The 15,873-nt window shown below is 39.8% G+C and overlaps 1 protein-coding gene across 3 annotated transcripts; it reads right to left on the minus strand.

The window, feature by feature from the left end:
• Positions 1-241: 241 nt before the first annotated feature.
• Positions 242-13,475, minus strand: LOC129779425 (ninjurin-2). Of its 3 annotated transcripts, none has more exons than XM_055786895.1 (4): positions 13,345-13,475; positions 12,973-13,283; positions 8,476-8,652; positions 242-897 (listed from the first exon to the last, which is right to left on the minus strand). In XM_055786895.1, exons 2-4 carry the CDS (start codon positions 13,021-13,023, stop codon positions 715-717), a joined length of 411 nt encoding a protein of 136 aa, XP_055642870.1. In that variant the 5' UTR covers positions 13,024-13,283; positions 13,345-13,475; the 3' UTR covers positions 242-714. The 3 variants fall into 3 exon arrangements, with proteins under 3 accessions (XP_055642870.1, XP_055642868.1, XP_055642869.1); XM_055786893.1 differs by having other exon boundaries at positions 763-1,237; XM_055786894.1 differs by lacking the exon at positions 242-897 and adding an exon at positions 7,421-8,403.
• Positions 13,476-15,873: the final 2,398 nt, after the last annotated feature.

The following is a 15,873-nucleotide window of genomic DNA, read 5'->3' on the forward strand; positions in this document are numbered from 1 at the left end:
ACTCAAAATTGCGTCCTCATTCTAAGTTTAGTAGGTTTCTACCGATTACTCGTGGTTTAGTCGAGGTTAGGGAAAACAATTTATGAGGGACTGCTAAATGTAAAGTGTTAAAAATGATTATGTTGATAATTAAAAAAATATTCTCAATGGAGGAAACTGTTCGCAATAATCCGACCGATGTCCAAAGACATATTAGGAAGGTGATATCCATTAATGTACAAGCCGATGATAGATATATCGTTTTTATTGTAAAATATGGGTCACAAAACTGTTGATAAACATTTAACACTACTTGCGCACTAGTCTATGCTAATAATATTTGGTTTCTTGAGTTCACAATACATGACGGTACCTTTTGTTTTTTTCGAGATCATTGATGGTAAATCATTTCACAAATATGTTCGAAAGCCATGTCAGTTGCCAGTGCATCCATTGGTGGTTGGGTACGTTTTTCTATTCACTTTTCTCATTCAATCCAGGGAAACCAGGTCCTTGATCGCCCATCTGCTTTACTTCGAGAGAATTGATCATGATGTTAACCACCACGCTGGTCATATTGAAGGCTAGCGATACATTCTGGACCATATTGGCCATTTTTTGGTTAGCTTCCTTGTTGATATCGAAATTAGCCAGCACAATACAAGCTACCCCTTGGGCAATCTGGCAAACGATCGACCGATTGACGGATACCAAAAGAATAAACAAATGAAACGTTTAGTTATGAATGTCTGGTATTGCCGGATCCAGCCCGAAGTTCATCTTGATAATATCGCAGAACAGTGCCACCACCACAAAACCCAGCGAGAAGTGATTCATAATGTTGGCAACTCGTTGCTGCACTTCGCCCTTTTGAAAGTTTACCATCGTTAGTATGACTGCCAGGAAGGCGGCCGAAACCTGTGGAGGGATGCACATGAAGGGAGCTGTTAGGTGCGCTAGGTAATATTAGTTGGCATCGGGGGTGGTTTGCTTGTTTGCAGATTAGGTTTGACTAGTTCGCTCCACTAGGAGTGCTTTTGCTGCTACTGAATGAGTTTGAATCATATCTCTCCCGCTCTAACAAACGTAATGGTTGCGAAGAGTATTCTATACCGAAACCAGATATTATTACATTGATTAGTGAGATTAGGAATATCAGCACCAGTATGACGTCGTTTATAATGATTGCAGCTGTCTGGTCGGGTTTTCGGTTTATGTTTAGGCTACCAATGATCACGAATAGCACTCCTACTATGAGCTGCAAAGAGAAAAATCAGCGTCATATCGCATCTGTTTGGGGTGTCGTCGATACAAAAAAAAGATCAATTATTGTTGATTGCCCATTCGATTTGTTGCATTTTTTTAGAAACAGAAAATTGGTTTCCTAAAATTAAAAGAGATGAAATATGGCAAGAAGGACAAAACTCATGATGTAGAATAGCCACCCTGAACTTATTCAATGGCACTGATGTTGCTAGAGGAACTTCGATCTTCGGAACATTGTTATTATCATTTTTTATCATTTCTGCCAATCATGTATGCATTTAAAAAATGGACTGATTTTTGCGATTCGGCTATGGGATATGCACCGATGTCCTCAAGACGCTGGCTTTCGCCACATTTCCAATCAAGACGTCGAATGCTTGAAAAACTAGGGTCTGTTGCTCATATGTCAGATCAAGTGCAACGTAATTTTTCGACCCGATTTGGTCAGGTGTTAGTCAGAAGCGTTCAAAGCGGAATAAACACCAGGTGTATAAATATGAACCGGAATTTGTGAACAAATGGTTCCAACTGTCAATGTAATCCTCATCATAATGCATTATTGATAACATTGCCTTGATTTGACATCTAGCAAAGAATTTAAACACAAAACAAAACAAAGTTTACTCTGTAGCATAGGTTTGAAGAGCTTTGAACATATCGACTTTTGTGCTTGGAATGTTCGATTCGCGGTCAGCATTGGTTTCCTGTTACCATTTTGAGGAAACTGCTGCAAAATAGCACCGAATGCTTGTTGATGCTTATGGTGAACATGCTCTTGGAAAACCTAAGACAAGACACGATAACTGGCTTCTTAATCTTCTGTTTGTCTTTTCCCCGACCAAGTGCGAGCAACAGGGATACCGAACCACTCGAGATGTCAAAATATTGGGTTGGGGAAAAAGAAATGTCGTATATTGTCAATATATGACAACACTTGAACATATCTTGCGTTGTACTTATCGCATCGGGTCATACTATACGGCTATTTAAAGACGACAATATGTGCTAAAAGTGTCGTTTTGACAGTGTTGTGATTGTCTGTTTTCAGTCTCATGTTATAGCGCGTCAAAGATGGAGTCCACCTAGCAAGAAATTCGCCATATTTTACGTTTTTACTACCTGCGAGATAAAACTGTAACGAAGGAGGCCGAAATAAATCGTGTAGTTTATGGACCCAATACTGTAACTATTCGCACAGCACAGCGTTGGTTTGATCGATTTCGTTCTGGTGTAGTGGCTGTCGAAGATACACCCCGTACTGTTAGGCCAATCGTCGTGGAAACCGATAAAATCGTTGAAATCATCCAAGTAGACAGGGGGTCTTCGTAGCCACTTGGTTACGCGTTCGCTTACCAAGCGATCGATCGTGAGTTCAAACTCAGGACCCTCAATTGACCATTTTTGTGTTGTTATAGAATAACTACGTCCACGTAATCATCATCAGCGATGGAAATCGATCCACGGTCGAAATAAGATCGATTCATCCATACAACTGCTCTGCTCTGTAAGAAACATCGGGCTGCTGTTCTATAAATAACTCAACAATGATCAATATCAACTGTCTCCGCTGTCCGGACTGCTGAAGAATGGATGAACAGAAAGAATACTCTTACGCCTAAATGGCTACTATTGTGTAATTTACCATAATGTAATGGAACAGAAAACTTAACGCCTAAATGGCTACTACTAACGACTGTGTAATTTACAATTCATAGAAACATAAACATATGTACATATACACGATTAAAACCCGGCTCTGTTACAGCTAAAATGCTAATGAGCCTAATAAATAAATAAATGAGATAAAAAAAAATCCAAGCAGACCGGCATGTGAGCACTCGCTCGATTGGCCAGGAACTGGGTATAGACCATAAAACCGTTTAGAACCATTTGCAGAAGATTGGATTCCAAAAAAAGCTGGATGTATGGTTGCCACACGAGTTGACGCAAAAAAAAAATCTTTTAGACCGAATCAACACCTGCGATGCACTGGATCAACTATGGACAGACCCTCAACTCGGTTCTCTACTGTGAGCAGCTTGACCGTTTGAAGCAGGCGATTCACCAGAAGCGGCCAAAAATGATCAATAGGAATGGTGTTGTTTTCCACCAGGACAACGCTCGACCTCACACATCTTTGATGACCCGCCAGAAGCTACGGGAGCTCGGATGGGATGTCCTATTGCACCCACCGTATAGTCCGGACCTGGCTGATTATCATCTTTCCGGTACATGCAAAACGCTCTTGGTGATACTAAGTTGGCCTCAAAAGAGGCTTACGAACACTGGCTGTCTGAGTTTTTTTGCAAATAAGGAGGGGGGGTTCATAAGGGGGGGATAATGAAGTTGCCTTCTCAATGGCAACAAGTTTGCGAACAAAACGGCGCATATTTGACTTAAATTGGATAATTTTAAGTATGTCAAATAAAACGTCAAATTTCGATCAGAAATACGACATTTCTTTTTCCCCAACCCCATACTTTAACATAAAAACTAGTGTGAGAGTACATACCCTGATTATATTAGGGACTGTCCACATACCACGTGGACAGGAAAAGTGTGATTTTAGACACCCCCTCCCTGTCCGTGGACAAGTGTGGACATTTTCTACACCCCTCCCTCTGTTGTCCACGTGGACATTTCTTCTCTTCTTGGAAATAAAATTCGGCAAAAAAATGCAGGTGATTCATAAACAAAGAACCAGATGGAAAACTATCACTCCTTTCCAAAATCTAAATCGATGCATGAATTACAACCAGTTTCTAATCCGTAACTCATTTTAGTTCAATGTCCGTTCAAATAATGATACTGCTTTTTAGCTACATCTATCCTTGATAAGATTATTCATCACAAGTTCTCGAATGGGTTTTGATGTGGGAAGTCCCTAGTCCCTAGTAACAAATGATTCCGAAATACTTCGTTCTACTCCTGACTTTTCCATCTGGTTCTATAGTTATGAAACACTGGCGGTTTCATTTTTTTTTAATTTTTCGCGCCTGAATAGAACATAGTTGATGCTGTTCACTTAACTTCTCTAATCATCAAACTGCACTACAAAAATTTACCAATTATCTTTCTGTACAACTTCGTATGTTTTGGGATATGTAGGATTATTATAAATATTTTCCATTTTTTAGAGGAAAAACAAAAGCATAATTTTTAGGATACACACTTATACGATTCTACACTTCGTTTCATAACTATAGAACCACTCATTTTTTAGCCTTTAGAGATGCGGAAGATATCGGCCCAAATGATAAAATGGTATACAATAACTATTTTCGTTTATAAAACAAACTTTGTAACCTTCATTGTTTTGTAATCCTTCGAAAAAAATAAAGCATCGGTGTTCCATAACTTTAGAACCAGATGTTACTCCCCATTTAACATTCTCACTGCTTTATAAAATTAACAAAGATAGTTAATGTTTCTCACTACACTTCGTTTCAACCGAGTTTCAACTGATCGCTGAAAAATTCAAAAACTTGAGTGGTTCTAACTTCTTGAAAGGTACTGTATGTGCACCTTTTTTTTCTCCACAAATCCACAGTCCTTGTTTTCTCATCAAAAAACTGTGCAGAATACTTTTTATGCCATCCCATGAGTCGAAATTCTTGCCCTTTTTTCCAACGGCATCTGACGATGGAATATCTGGTGAGTACGACCCAAAAAGGGATTCCACCGAGTACCACATCCCAGTCAAACTCCAAGAATTTTTTTCGGGCTGTCAAAGGAACATAATTCTGGTGGAACAGCTTACTTATCATATTGACTAATTATAAATCGCTGATTTTGGTTCGTTTAGTTGCGTACTTGAACTTGCTGGAATTTATAATGCATAATACAGAATTCCGTTCGAATCCCACCAGATACAAAGATGACTTTCTCCAGGTGAAGACCAGTTTTGGGGATAACTGATTATGGTTCATTCCGCTTGCCTCAATGATACACTCCAAAATACATCTTCAGAATACACATTTCAGCAAAGAAGTTCAACTGCATGAAAAATATAGATGTTCAGCGCTATCAGACAGATCAATCCTTTTTGTCGATAATACGAATGAATTTGTTGAAAATGCAGAATGCAGAAATTTCCATATATTGTTGAACACAGATGTGAACAGTATTTTTTTTTAATATTCATTCAACGTGTCCACGTGGATATTGTTTATACCCTTCCCCCCTCACCGTGGACAAGCGTGGACATTTCCGTAACCCCTACCCCCCCTAAAGTTGTCCACGTGGTATGTGGACAGCCCCTTATGTAGAAGTTTATTTCATAAAAATCATTGGCAACCCTTTAGAATTGACCAATCAGCAGCTGATCCGGAATCGACCCCCTATTGTCTAGTCTTGTCTTAGGGAAAATCTTGTGCTTCGAATGGTTCGAAAATGATTATGGCCTCTGAAAACGTTCGAAAACAGAGAACGGCAAGCACATTTGGGCGAAGGTGACTCTCAAACGCAAGAACAACTCGCGAATCAATTGAATGTGACTAAAGAAGTCATCTCCATACATTTGGAACGGAGTATGGGTTCAACATGAACTAAACGAAAGAAAAACAAGAAAAACGGAAAAAATCGCATATGAAATCATACTCGCCAAGTACAAAAGGAAGTAATTTCTCCATAAGATTGTCACTGGCGATGAAAAGTTGATTTATTTCGAGAATCCTAAGTGCCATACATCTTGGGTAAGTCCAGGGGAACCAGCAACATCGGTGGCACGGTAAAATCGCAACAGACGTAAGACAATTCTCTGTGCTCAGTGGGGTCAGAAGGGTTTGATTTACCATGATCTACTCAAACCTGGCGAAACCATCATACCGAACGCCACCGGCAACAAATGATCAATTTAAATCGAACGTTGATGAAAAACAACCAGAGTACCAAGCAACACAAAATGATTTTGTAGCATGATAATGCTCTATCACACACTGCAAAACCGGTCAAGGAAACGAAAATTTGGGAAAATGGCTTGATGAAGGGTAAGCTTAGAAAGAGGAACAGTGCCGTGGAATCCACAAATTTCCAGAGATATCTATAAATATATTGCTGTCGATGGAAAATGCTTCGAATAAAGTAGCGTTTTTCATTTTAATGTGTACTAAATATGTTTTTTCTTCAAAATATTTCGGCTTCATAAAGAACATGGGTAGAATAAAAGCTCGTGAACATTCCAAATAAATACTAAATTGTATAAAGGGTGTGTCACATCAAATTGCATCACGGAAAAAACGCTGTAGAAATATAATTTTTAGGAATTATATCTTCAGCTCTCGCTTATAATCAGATAAGAGTGTATAGATCACGTTGGCCATGCTTCACTGTCAATTTTTGGTAAATTTGGAAAAATGTCGTCGAACGAAAAAGAGCGTCGTGAATTAATCCTGCGCACTCATTTCGAGAATCCGGAGTTGTCACATCGGGACATCGGTAAGATGCTGGGAATCGTCCAATCCACGGTCAGCAGAGTACTAAAACGATACTTCGAGAACCTAACCATCGACCGGAAGGTGAAGAACGGCAAAAATGGATGCTCCGTCAGAGAAAAAGATCACAAGCGCGTAGTTAAGCTGTTTATACGTAATCCGAGAAGTTCGGTCCGGGATGTCGCCAATAAGCTGAATTTGTCAAGTTCATTCGTCCAGCGGACCAAGCAGCGGGAGGGCCTGCGTACATACAAGGTTCAGAAGGCTCCTAACCGCGACGAAAGGCAAAGCATGGTGGGGAAGACGCGAACCCGGAAGCTGTACACCGAAATGCTGACGAAGCCGCAATGCCTGGTAATGGACGACGAAACCTACGTCAAAGCAGACTTTCGTCAGCTGCCGGGCCTGTTGTTCTTCTCCGCAGAGAACAAATTCAGCGTTCTGGAGGAGATTCGCAAGCAGAAACTATCCAAGTTTGCCAAAAAGTACATGGTGTGGCAAGCGATCTGCTCTTGCGGAAAGCGGAGCGCCCCCTTCGTGATGACCGGCACGGTAGACGGGCAGGTTTACCTTAAGGAGTGCATACAGAAGCGCTTACTACCACTATTGAAGCAGCACGAGGGCCCGACCATCTTCTGGCCGGATCTCGCTTCGTGCCACTATTCAAAGGACGTGTTGGAGTGGTACGAAGCCAACGGGGTCACCTTCGTGCCAAAGGAAATGAACCCGCCCAACGCGCCGGAGCTTCGCCCAATAGAGAAATATTGGGCGATTATGAAGCAGGCCCTCCGGAAGAACCCAAAAGTTGTCAAATCGGAGGCGCACTTCAAGAGAAAATGGATTTCTGTTCAAAAAAAACTACAACCTGACGTTGTACAGAACCTTATGGACGGGGTAAAGAGGAAGGTGCGAGCATACGGGCTTGGGCTAGAAGTAGGAATAAAAAGAAAATGCCAAAAGTTGTTTAATAGCTTTTATTTTACTGTCTAAAATTTTCTACTGGGTGAATTTCTACAGCGTTTTTTCCGTGATGCAATTTGATGTGACACACCCTTTACTCCAGGATTGTGACTTAGATTTTTGAAAACTGGTGGCTGCTATAGTCTCCAGATTTCTTCACAAACAACAAATTGAAAACTGGCTGTTAATTGGCACGGATGAATGGACAGGATGGCATGTTCATTTTTATAAGAATCAACTGTTAAATAGCTTTTAGCTATTTAAGGTATAGCTTAAAAATTGTCGGTTAAGTTGTAATGATCTATCTCGAAAGAAACCGAAAACCAGCATGTAAATCACAACTTGCAATGAAATCCTACTGTGAACTTTTTTGAATTATAATTTAGAAAGAGATCAGGGTTCAGCGATGATTACGCCAGAGGTAAGAGGAACGTGAATATGATTATGAACGCCCACTTTTTTCACACAGGACAAATACTAACATGGCTTTCGAATTATTCGTCTAGCTTGCCAGAACAACTTTCTCATTGATATTACTTGACATCCTGTAACCTGTAATCATCATCTGGTTTCCTATCATCTATTCAATCACGTATTTCAAAACTTTTGGATCGAACGCCGATATCAATAAGTTTATCATGGCAACCAGAAAAGCTACTCCGGTTACAATATAATTAATGGCATTGGCTGACCGGTGATATTGTGGTAAGTGAAGCCGACAATCATGGAGTAAGCTGAGGGTTAGATTAAGCACACCCATTGTGACCTTATACCACGTGTTGGTAGGATATTTGATTAGTGACGTTTGATGTCTTGCACCTGACAGTGGATCACTCACCTGCAATATGATGGAAATACTGATCAAAACCAGCATCAGCGTGTAGAACTCGTGCTTCTCGCCAACTTGCAAAATGTACTTGAGCTGGGATGCGTTGGCCGTCAGCAGGGCAATATCTAACATTCCCTGGGCGATGGTTTTCTTGGTGGCATACCGGTTGGCGTCCATGGACTTCAACTGCAGGAAAAAGTTAAGAAAGTGCATCTAATTTAAAAATCATTGCATTCTATGGGTTTAGTTGGAAAATTCGCCTAATCTTAATCCTTTATTTACAATGCATATCTCACAGCTTCCATAGTCGTTTGCTAACGATGTTTGATTTATCAAAACCCCTTCGTAGCCATGTCCAACACGGCAGCCGCTGATTAAATGCTAATTTCATTAGGAAATCGTGCATAACTTATGCGGCAGCCAATTAAAGGTATAGCTACGGAAAGCAACCCTCTTGCATAAAGTGGGAATTGCATGGAGGAACCCAACGAATTCGATGTGACAATAATAGTGGGATTATATCCTGCGGGGCGACTCGAAAACACAAAAATTGCACGCTAACGATTTTACGCGCCAGACCCTAATATATTTCGGTAGTCTCGCTTCCATCGGGACAAACTGTAATATAATCGTATTGTGAAATCGGTTCGTTTGATGTGTCGCTGTTTGTGTTGGCTCGGAAGGGAATAAATGTTTCCTTCCGAGTATTTGTTGACAGTGCAGTACGAAACAGGACACGAGAGACGGAGACGACTTCCGAGGGGTTCCACATCCCAGTACTTATAATAACTGTTTCTGCCCGTTCGACACTCTCGTAATACAATTATAAAAGTGATTATGAATTTCCCTCTTTTCTACTTGGGAACTTTTGTCACTTGTGCATATCGCATGATCTGGATCAGGGGGTGGTTTCTGTTTAGCTTTTTCTCGGTCAGATGCCGAGATTAGGGACAGTGAAACATTCGGAAACCGTCACGAAGAAAAAACATGTCAAAGATCCCGATTTCGAAGAGTTCCACTGTTCCACGTGACCCCTCTGCTTACAATTTCATTTCAGTATGTGACAAAAATCAAGCTAAACCTGATCAAAACATCACATCCAGGCCAACGTGCGACAGCCGGCTGTTCAATGTGCAAGCCCGAACAAAAGGATCCTTCCGGGCGTCGGGTGACAACGAATGTTCCGCAGCGATAGTTCCAATTTTTCTACGCCCAAGGCAAAACTTATTTGTACTGCTAGCCATCGTGTGTGCAATATAAGGCGGCCGAAGGCAACGTTGCGCTGGAAATTCGAATCCTGCATTAGGGGATTGATATTTGAGAGAAATCATCATCCACGCATCAGTTGAAGCAAACAGTTTTATATCACATCTTCCGGAGGTTTATTATCTACCGCGATGAATCGAGAAAAGAAAATTTAAACTACGTAGCAACATATCATGATAGGGCCGTACGAACAGTAACACGTGGAACGCAACAGTTCTTTCAAGCGATGAACAGTACGGGGTGAATTAGTTTTGTAGGGTGATAATGCTGAAGATGATGGTATTGATGATGATTGAATCGGAATCATCAGCGCCAACATCACACAGGCATCACGGACTACGAAAATTAGTTCCATTTGTGTCACGTGGTTGTGAGGGTCAGCAGTGTTCCGAAGAAAGTTGTCCAAGTTCGAAATTCAAGTCACGCGTGTAACGAATATAATTGAACCAAAGATCATTAGAAGTGGAAAGTCCGAGAAAAAGGTTTCTCCGAAGGGAAAACCAGTGCTATCGTGGTACTCCTATCATTGCTAGTGATTGAATCGATTGGCAACATGCTAAAGAAGAAAAACAGTTGACAATGATTTGGAAATTGTCAAGGCTTCTCATAAAGGTTATAACTTGGTGTGTTTCTTGGATGGCATTAACTTTCCTGTGGAACTTTTGCCTTCTCAACGTAGCATTACCTGCGTCATTTTTATTGGTAATACTTGGTTGAGATTTCTCTGCCGAATAACACGCCTTGAATGTACTCTGGAGTGGCAAGCTCTAGAATACGCGTGACCACAGTGCAAGCCGAAAGAATTTTTTTTGACGAAAAATCCCCCCGCCAGAACGGAACTCGAACCCGAACCCCCGGCATTGTAGTGTGGGACGCTAACCACTCGGCCACAGGAGCACAATGACTTGGTGTGTTTATGTAAACTAATAGCAAGTGACAATGGAAATCAGATGAAGAATAATTATTTAAGATAATAAAAAAAAATAGTTCCTATCTTTGTATAAAACTTTTTGTGAATCAAATATTTAGCACTACTTTAAAATTGCTCTAGAAAGTCTATATCGAGGACTAGAATTAATTTTAATATTGAGAATATATGAAAAAAAATCATCCGATTGTCCGATAATTCCTCGGTTAGGACTGAAAAGCACGAGCATGCAGATACGTGCATTCCACAGAGCTTAGTCTCCCTTTGGCATTCAGAAGCCCGGGGGCAGGTTCTGGCTAGGTTCGCCTAGTTAAGAAGTGAGACAAGTCTGCCAATAAAAAAGAAAAAAAAGTACAGTATGTGCCCCATTATGATTTTTTATAACGACTTTAAACTTTCCTGTGTTAAAAATTATTTGCTTAGAAAGCGAACTCCTAACCGTTTTATCTACGTAGAAAGATTTCTTACTAAACACAGCTATAATATAGCTATAATAATATTGTATATTGTAGTATTGTTTGATCGACCAACAAAGAAAAAATACGTCATAGAAAAATACCCCATATTCAATCGTTTTACTCCAATCGGAGGAAAAACGAAGGCTAGACGGCTGAAAATATGACGAATAACAATAAAATAAACCATTTTCTGGAGCGGATGATAATCGGTGAAGTACAATACTGCCGTTCTACGCATAGTTGCCCCATGTTACTTTTTGACAATTTTCACTTTTCTTCATAAAATGATGTTTCTATGCCTAGTCTTCCGGAAAAACACAAAAAAAAGTTTTTGGTTTTTCCCAGCTTTAAAAAAAAACAACATCAAGCTCAACTGTCCCATGTTTATATTCTATTTATAACTGTCTCACCATATATTTTTCGTAGATCCATACCAAATAAATCGGTTCAAGTACCAGAATTTTAAGTCATGCTTTCAGCAGGACTAAGGTAGTCATTTCTGGTTTGGAAGAATGAACTAATTCTCAAATAAATAAAAATAATAATCTTTCGGAAAAACACAAAAAAAAATTATCGTTTGTTCCCAGTATTTCAAAAAACAACATCAAGTTCAATTGTCCCATACTGATATTCTAGACATAACCGTCGCACCATGAATTTTTAAGCCTGTAATCAAGATGGATTGATTCAAATGAGGGGATCATTTCACATTTCATTAAACAATAGCTCTCTGCTTATAAAAACACCAGTGTATTGCTAAACCGAAATGCTTAAGACTTCTGGTAGATAAATGTGGTAAAAAACTTTGAATGCATTTTTCTCAGTTGCTGATTTTGGAACATGGGACAACTATGCACAGAACGGCAGAATAGGTAATTTACGATAACGTAACGCGTTTGGTATGGTATAACTATTCGGCTATTTGTATTTATTTTATAAATTTGTTATTAATTTTCATTTTCTAATCAAATATGCCTGAAGTTATCCTTACCTTAAGGAATTATGTTATAGAAACTAAAACCGAAAGAAAAACATCCAAAAATGTTTTGTCCATATACTAAAATATGCTTTGTACCATTTTGAATAATGGTTGAACATTAGTATTGAGCGCTTAATAAAACAGTATATAAAAGATATTCAGGCCAAATGGAAGCTTTTGTTCAACCATTGATATTTGCCTGGATAATACGCCAGTGAAACGTTTTAACCCCTTCCCGTATCAAGTGATTTCACTACTCTGCTGAGCGTTCTAACGCCCTTTGTTATGCAAGTACACCACGAGTGAGACTCGATGTTGCACGGGAAAGGGTTAAGGGTGCTTTTATTTTCGTTCGCTCAACAACTCATGAAAAATCTGAACAGACGCGATTCAAACATGAAATATACCTTTTTTTCGACTTTCTCCTGTTCTCGAATTGCAGCAAATCAATCAAAAACTATGGCGAATGGAGATTCCTCAAGATTTGCTGCATCAACAATTCAGAGTTGAAACTTCACAAGCAGGATAATAAAGTAATAAAAATAAAAAAGTAGGAAAAAACTGCATAACAAATCTTCGCAATTTCTGTTTATCTACCTACAATCATTTCTCAAAACAACATTTCGTAATTCACTTGAAAATCTTCCAAATAGCCCGCTACGATTATAGCAAACCTCTAAATAATATTAGAGAACCCTTTCTTCCTTGTAGTGTTTCTTTTTGAGTCGTATACGGGTGGGTTGTTTACTTCTCATCGATTTTATTCGAGGTGGTTATAGCTATTTTTCACTTTTATAATTCAGATGATCGCATTTATATGCTACGTTGAAACCCCACTATCGATTAGTTTTCAATTATCGACTATCAGCACTTACTACACGATCACTGTCGCTACCGGTAAGCGTTGCAGGCAAAATTGAGGCCATCTCTAGTGATGTTTGATCCAATCGTTGTGAAGCTGTTCACCACAAGTACGAGGATCTTCCACTGACAATTTTCGTAAGGATTATCACTTCCGCTAATGCAGCTGTCGATACCTCTTCTCACTTGATGAGACAAGTACGTCGGCCCGCGAGTAACAGGAAACTGCTGCAGGACCTGTGGAAGCTATTTTATATCACTATCACACCCTTTGTCCATCCGTCGCGTGCTGACGCAAAAAGACAAGCTATGCACCTAGAATTAACTATTGGCAAAATGATTCAGTTCTCTAGAAATCAATACCTCCTGCATGTCTATTAACTTACTCTTGTCTTGGTCTAAAAGTGTGAGTAACGTTCGTTGTTAACCAGTAACTATTCCGACATAGACCTAATCCAGCAGTGCGTTCACTAGCACACTCATTCAGACTATAACCTGAACGCAGGTGTCTCCACACATGTCCTTTCGTTGGCTAGCAACCGGCCGCCGTAAAACAAAACTGCATATCAGACCGAGTCTCATAAAAGGAACTGCATACAGGAAGTTTTTTTTTCCTTCTGCTACAAATCTTGGAATGTCAAGCTCGAACGGTTCCGTTAGTTTTCATTCATGATCTTTATATGGGATATGGAAGTGGCGTGATTGTGTTCGTCAGAACACGCAAATCGGATGTTGCAGTCATTCACATGCACTTGATAGTAAAATGTGTACTCCAGGTCAATGTCCAACCAAATGAATACTAATTCCTAGACGTTGCATTAGAAGCCATTATTACCCCTTTCACCTATAACATCGAATTTCACTCGATGTGAAATGATTGTGCCAGAATCTACAACATCGAGTCTAACGAATGGTACACTTGCATATCAGGGCACCAGGACGCTCAGCAGAGTAGTGAAATTACTCGATGTGTGACGCATCGAAGCGTTTGCATTTGGACCGTTTTTTTTTTGTTAATTAAATCTTATCATAAGGGGTAACTGTTTGGCTACCGTCGGATTTATCCTTTTTTATTGTTCGTCTGATAGAAAGAAATAAAAATATTTTTCATTGATAAAATCAATATTTTCACGTTTACACGAATTGCATGGAAAATACCATTTATTCACTAAAATTAATTTTCCTTCATCTCTGGAAAAAATTGATAAAAATGTTGATAACAATGTTATATGTTTCTTCTCGCTGGAGGTTTGCTATGTAAAAAGCATGAATGAATTTTTTACAAACAAACAAATTAAATTTGAACGTTTATCCTTTCCAGAGATAGATCGAGACGTAGTGGTAACATCCATACCTCTCACGCTAAGGGTCATGAGTTCGATTCTTACTATAGACATTCTTCCAAAATGGAAGTGACAGTGACGAACCAGCCGAAAATGTTGAAAGTCACTATAAAAGAGAAAAAAATCAATAGATGTCGACTTGATATATACAGTCAATTGCAAAATTGAGTGTACAACTGCTACTTGAGGATACTCTCCATTTACTTGGGGCAAAATAATTAGAATACATTTCTTCTTTTGATGCACATTAAAAACACACACATTCAACTAACTATGCGCGCAAGAAAATTTCACGAAATATTTTTTACTAATTATTTATTCCTAAAAGTTGAAAACAATCTCTATTCTAAAGGTGGCCGTACACTGTTTGTCCGGAGGTCAAATATTTGATATTTTTTGACAGATAAGGTTTGATTTGATATTTGTACAAACACTATTTTGTTTGCCACTCTTCAATTTTCAACAGTAGTAAACAATATCAAACACCGAACATAGAAAAAATCAACTGAAATATTCAAGGTAACCATATACCGATAGGTTCGAAGAACAGACTGAAAAAATATTTTAGGCATCCAATAATTGAATATTTGCTTGTCGTGTTTTGTGTAGAATATATTTGATCAGTACACGTTGGACAAAATTTATCTGTCAAAAAGAGTCAAATATTTGGCTTCGGTCAAACAGTGTATGAGCACCCTAAGCGTTGCAAAATTCAACCTTAAATTTCTCCAAACAAATTAACGTTTTAAGGTGAAAGTGGAAGCTAGCCATTGTAGTAGTATAGGTAAACCCTCGTGTAAAAATGGGGTAATAGTGTTTGTGAGAGAAGAGCAAAGCACACGTAAATATATCAATTCACTTATCAGACTGTTTTTTTTTTTTTTTTTTTTTTAAAGAGGTGAGGAACGCTCTACCAGCCTTACCTGGGAAGGGTTAACCCAGACGTCGAGTGGGGATCGCACCCACAAAAACCAAGCCCTCTACTCGTTGCCTTATTCCCCCTGGGACCACATCTAGGCGACTACTTCAGGGGGCGGCTGTGCTCATGCACTTCTCGAGTTTTCAACGCAAACTAGCGTTGTCCTTCCCTTTTTCTCAATATTTTTTTCTTTCCATTCGTTATTAATTCCACTGCGCTGATGTCCTCTTCGCAGGCATTTTGAATTTACCCGTCGAGACGTGAACCGATTAGGAATTGCCCTCCAACTTGACGCGCAACCCGTCACAGCCACCCTCGCGGGGTTTCTCACCTGTCGAGACGTGAACCGATTAGGAAGCGCCCTCCAACTTGACGCGCGCCCCGTCACAGTCACCCTCGCAGGATTTCTCTTCCCAACGGAGCGCCGATTAGGCAGTGCCCTCCAACCTGACGCGCACTCCGTCACAGCTACTCTCGTGGGGTATTCACCATTTTGATCGTGGCTTCATCCTTGATGCTCGTTCCTTCGAAATGTTCGCGGTGTTCCTCCATCCAGGCCACGATCAGGCGTTGTTAGGTAGGCCTTTTGCTGTTCTCCGCGGCAGTATCCGTTTACCTGTCGAGACGTGCACCGATTAGGAAGCGCCCTCCAA

This window comes from Toxorhynchites rutilus, chromosome 3 (assembly GCF_029784135.1).
Source record: "Toxorhynchites rutilus septentrionalis strain SRP chromosome 3, ASM2978413v1, whole genome shotgun sequence".
In the NCBI taxonomy this organism is placed as follows: Eukaryota; Metazoa; Arthropoda; class Insecta; order Diptera; family Culicidae; genus Toxorhynchites; species Toxorhynchites rutilus.

What these genes read in the sequence shown, in the direction of transcription:
- LOC129779425 (XM_055786893.1), bottom strand. Translation starts at nt 13,023, where the DNA reads ATGGCCTCAATTTTGCCTGCAACGCTTACCGGTAGCGACAGTGATCGT. An exon ending in GTAGCGACAGTGATCGTGTA is followed by an intron (nt 8,653 to 12,972) that starts GTAAGTGCTGAT and finishes TTTTTCCTGCAG; the next exon opens with TTGAAGTCCATGGACGCCAA. An exon ending in GTATTTCCATCATATTGCAG is followed by an intron (nt 1,238 to 8,475) that starts GTGAGTGATCCA and finishes TTCTCTTTGCAG; the next exon opens with CTCATAGTAGGAGTGCTATT.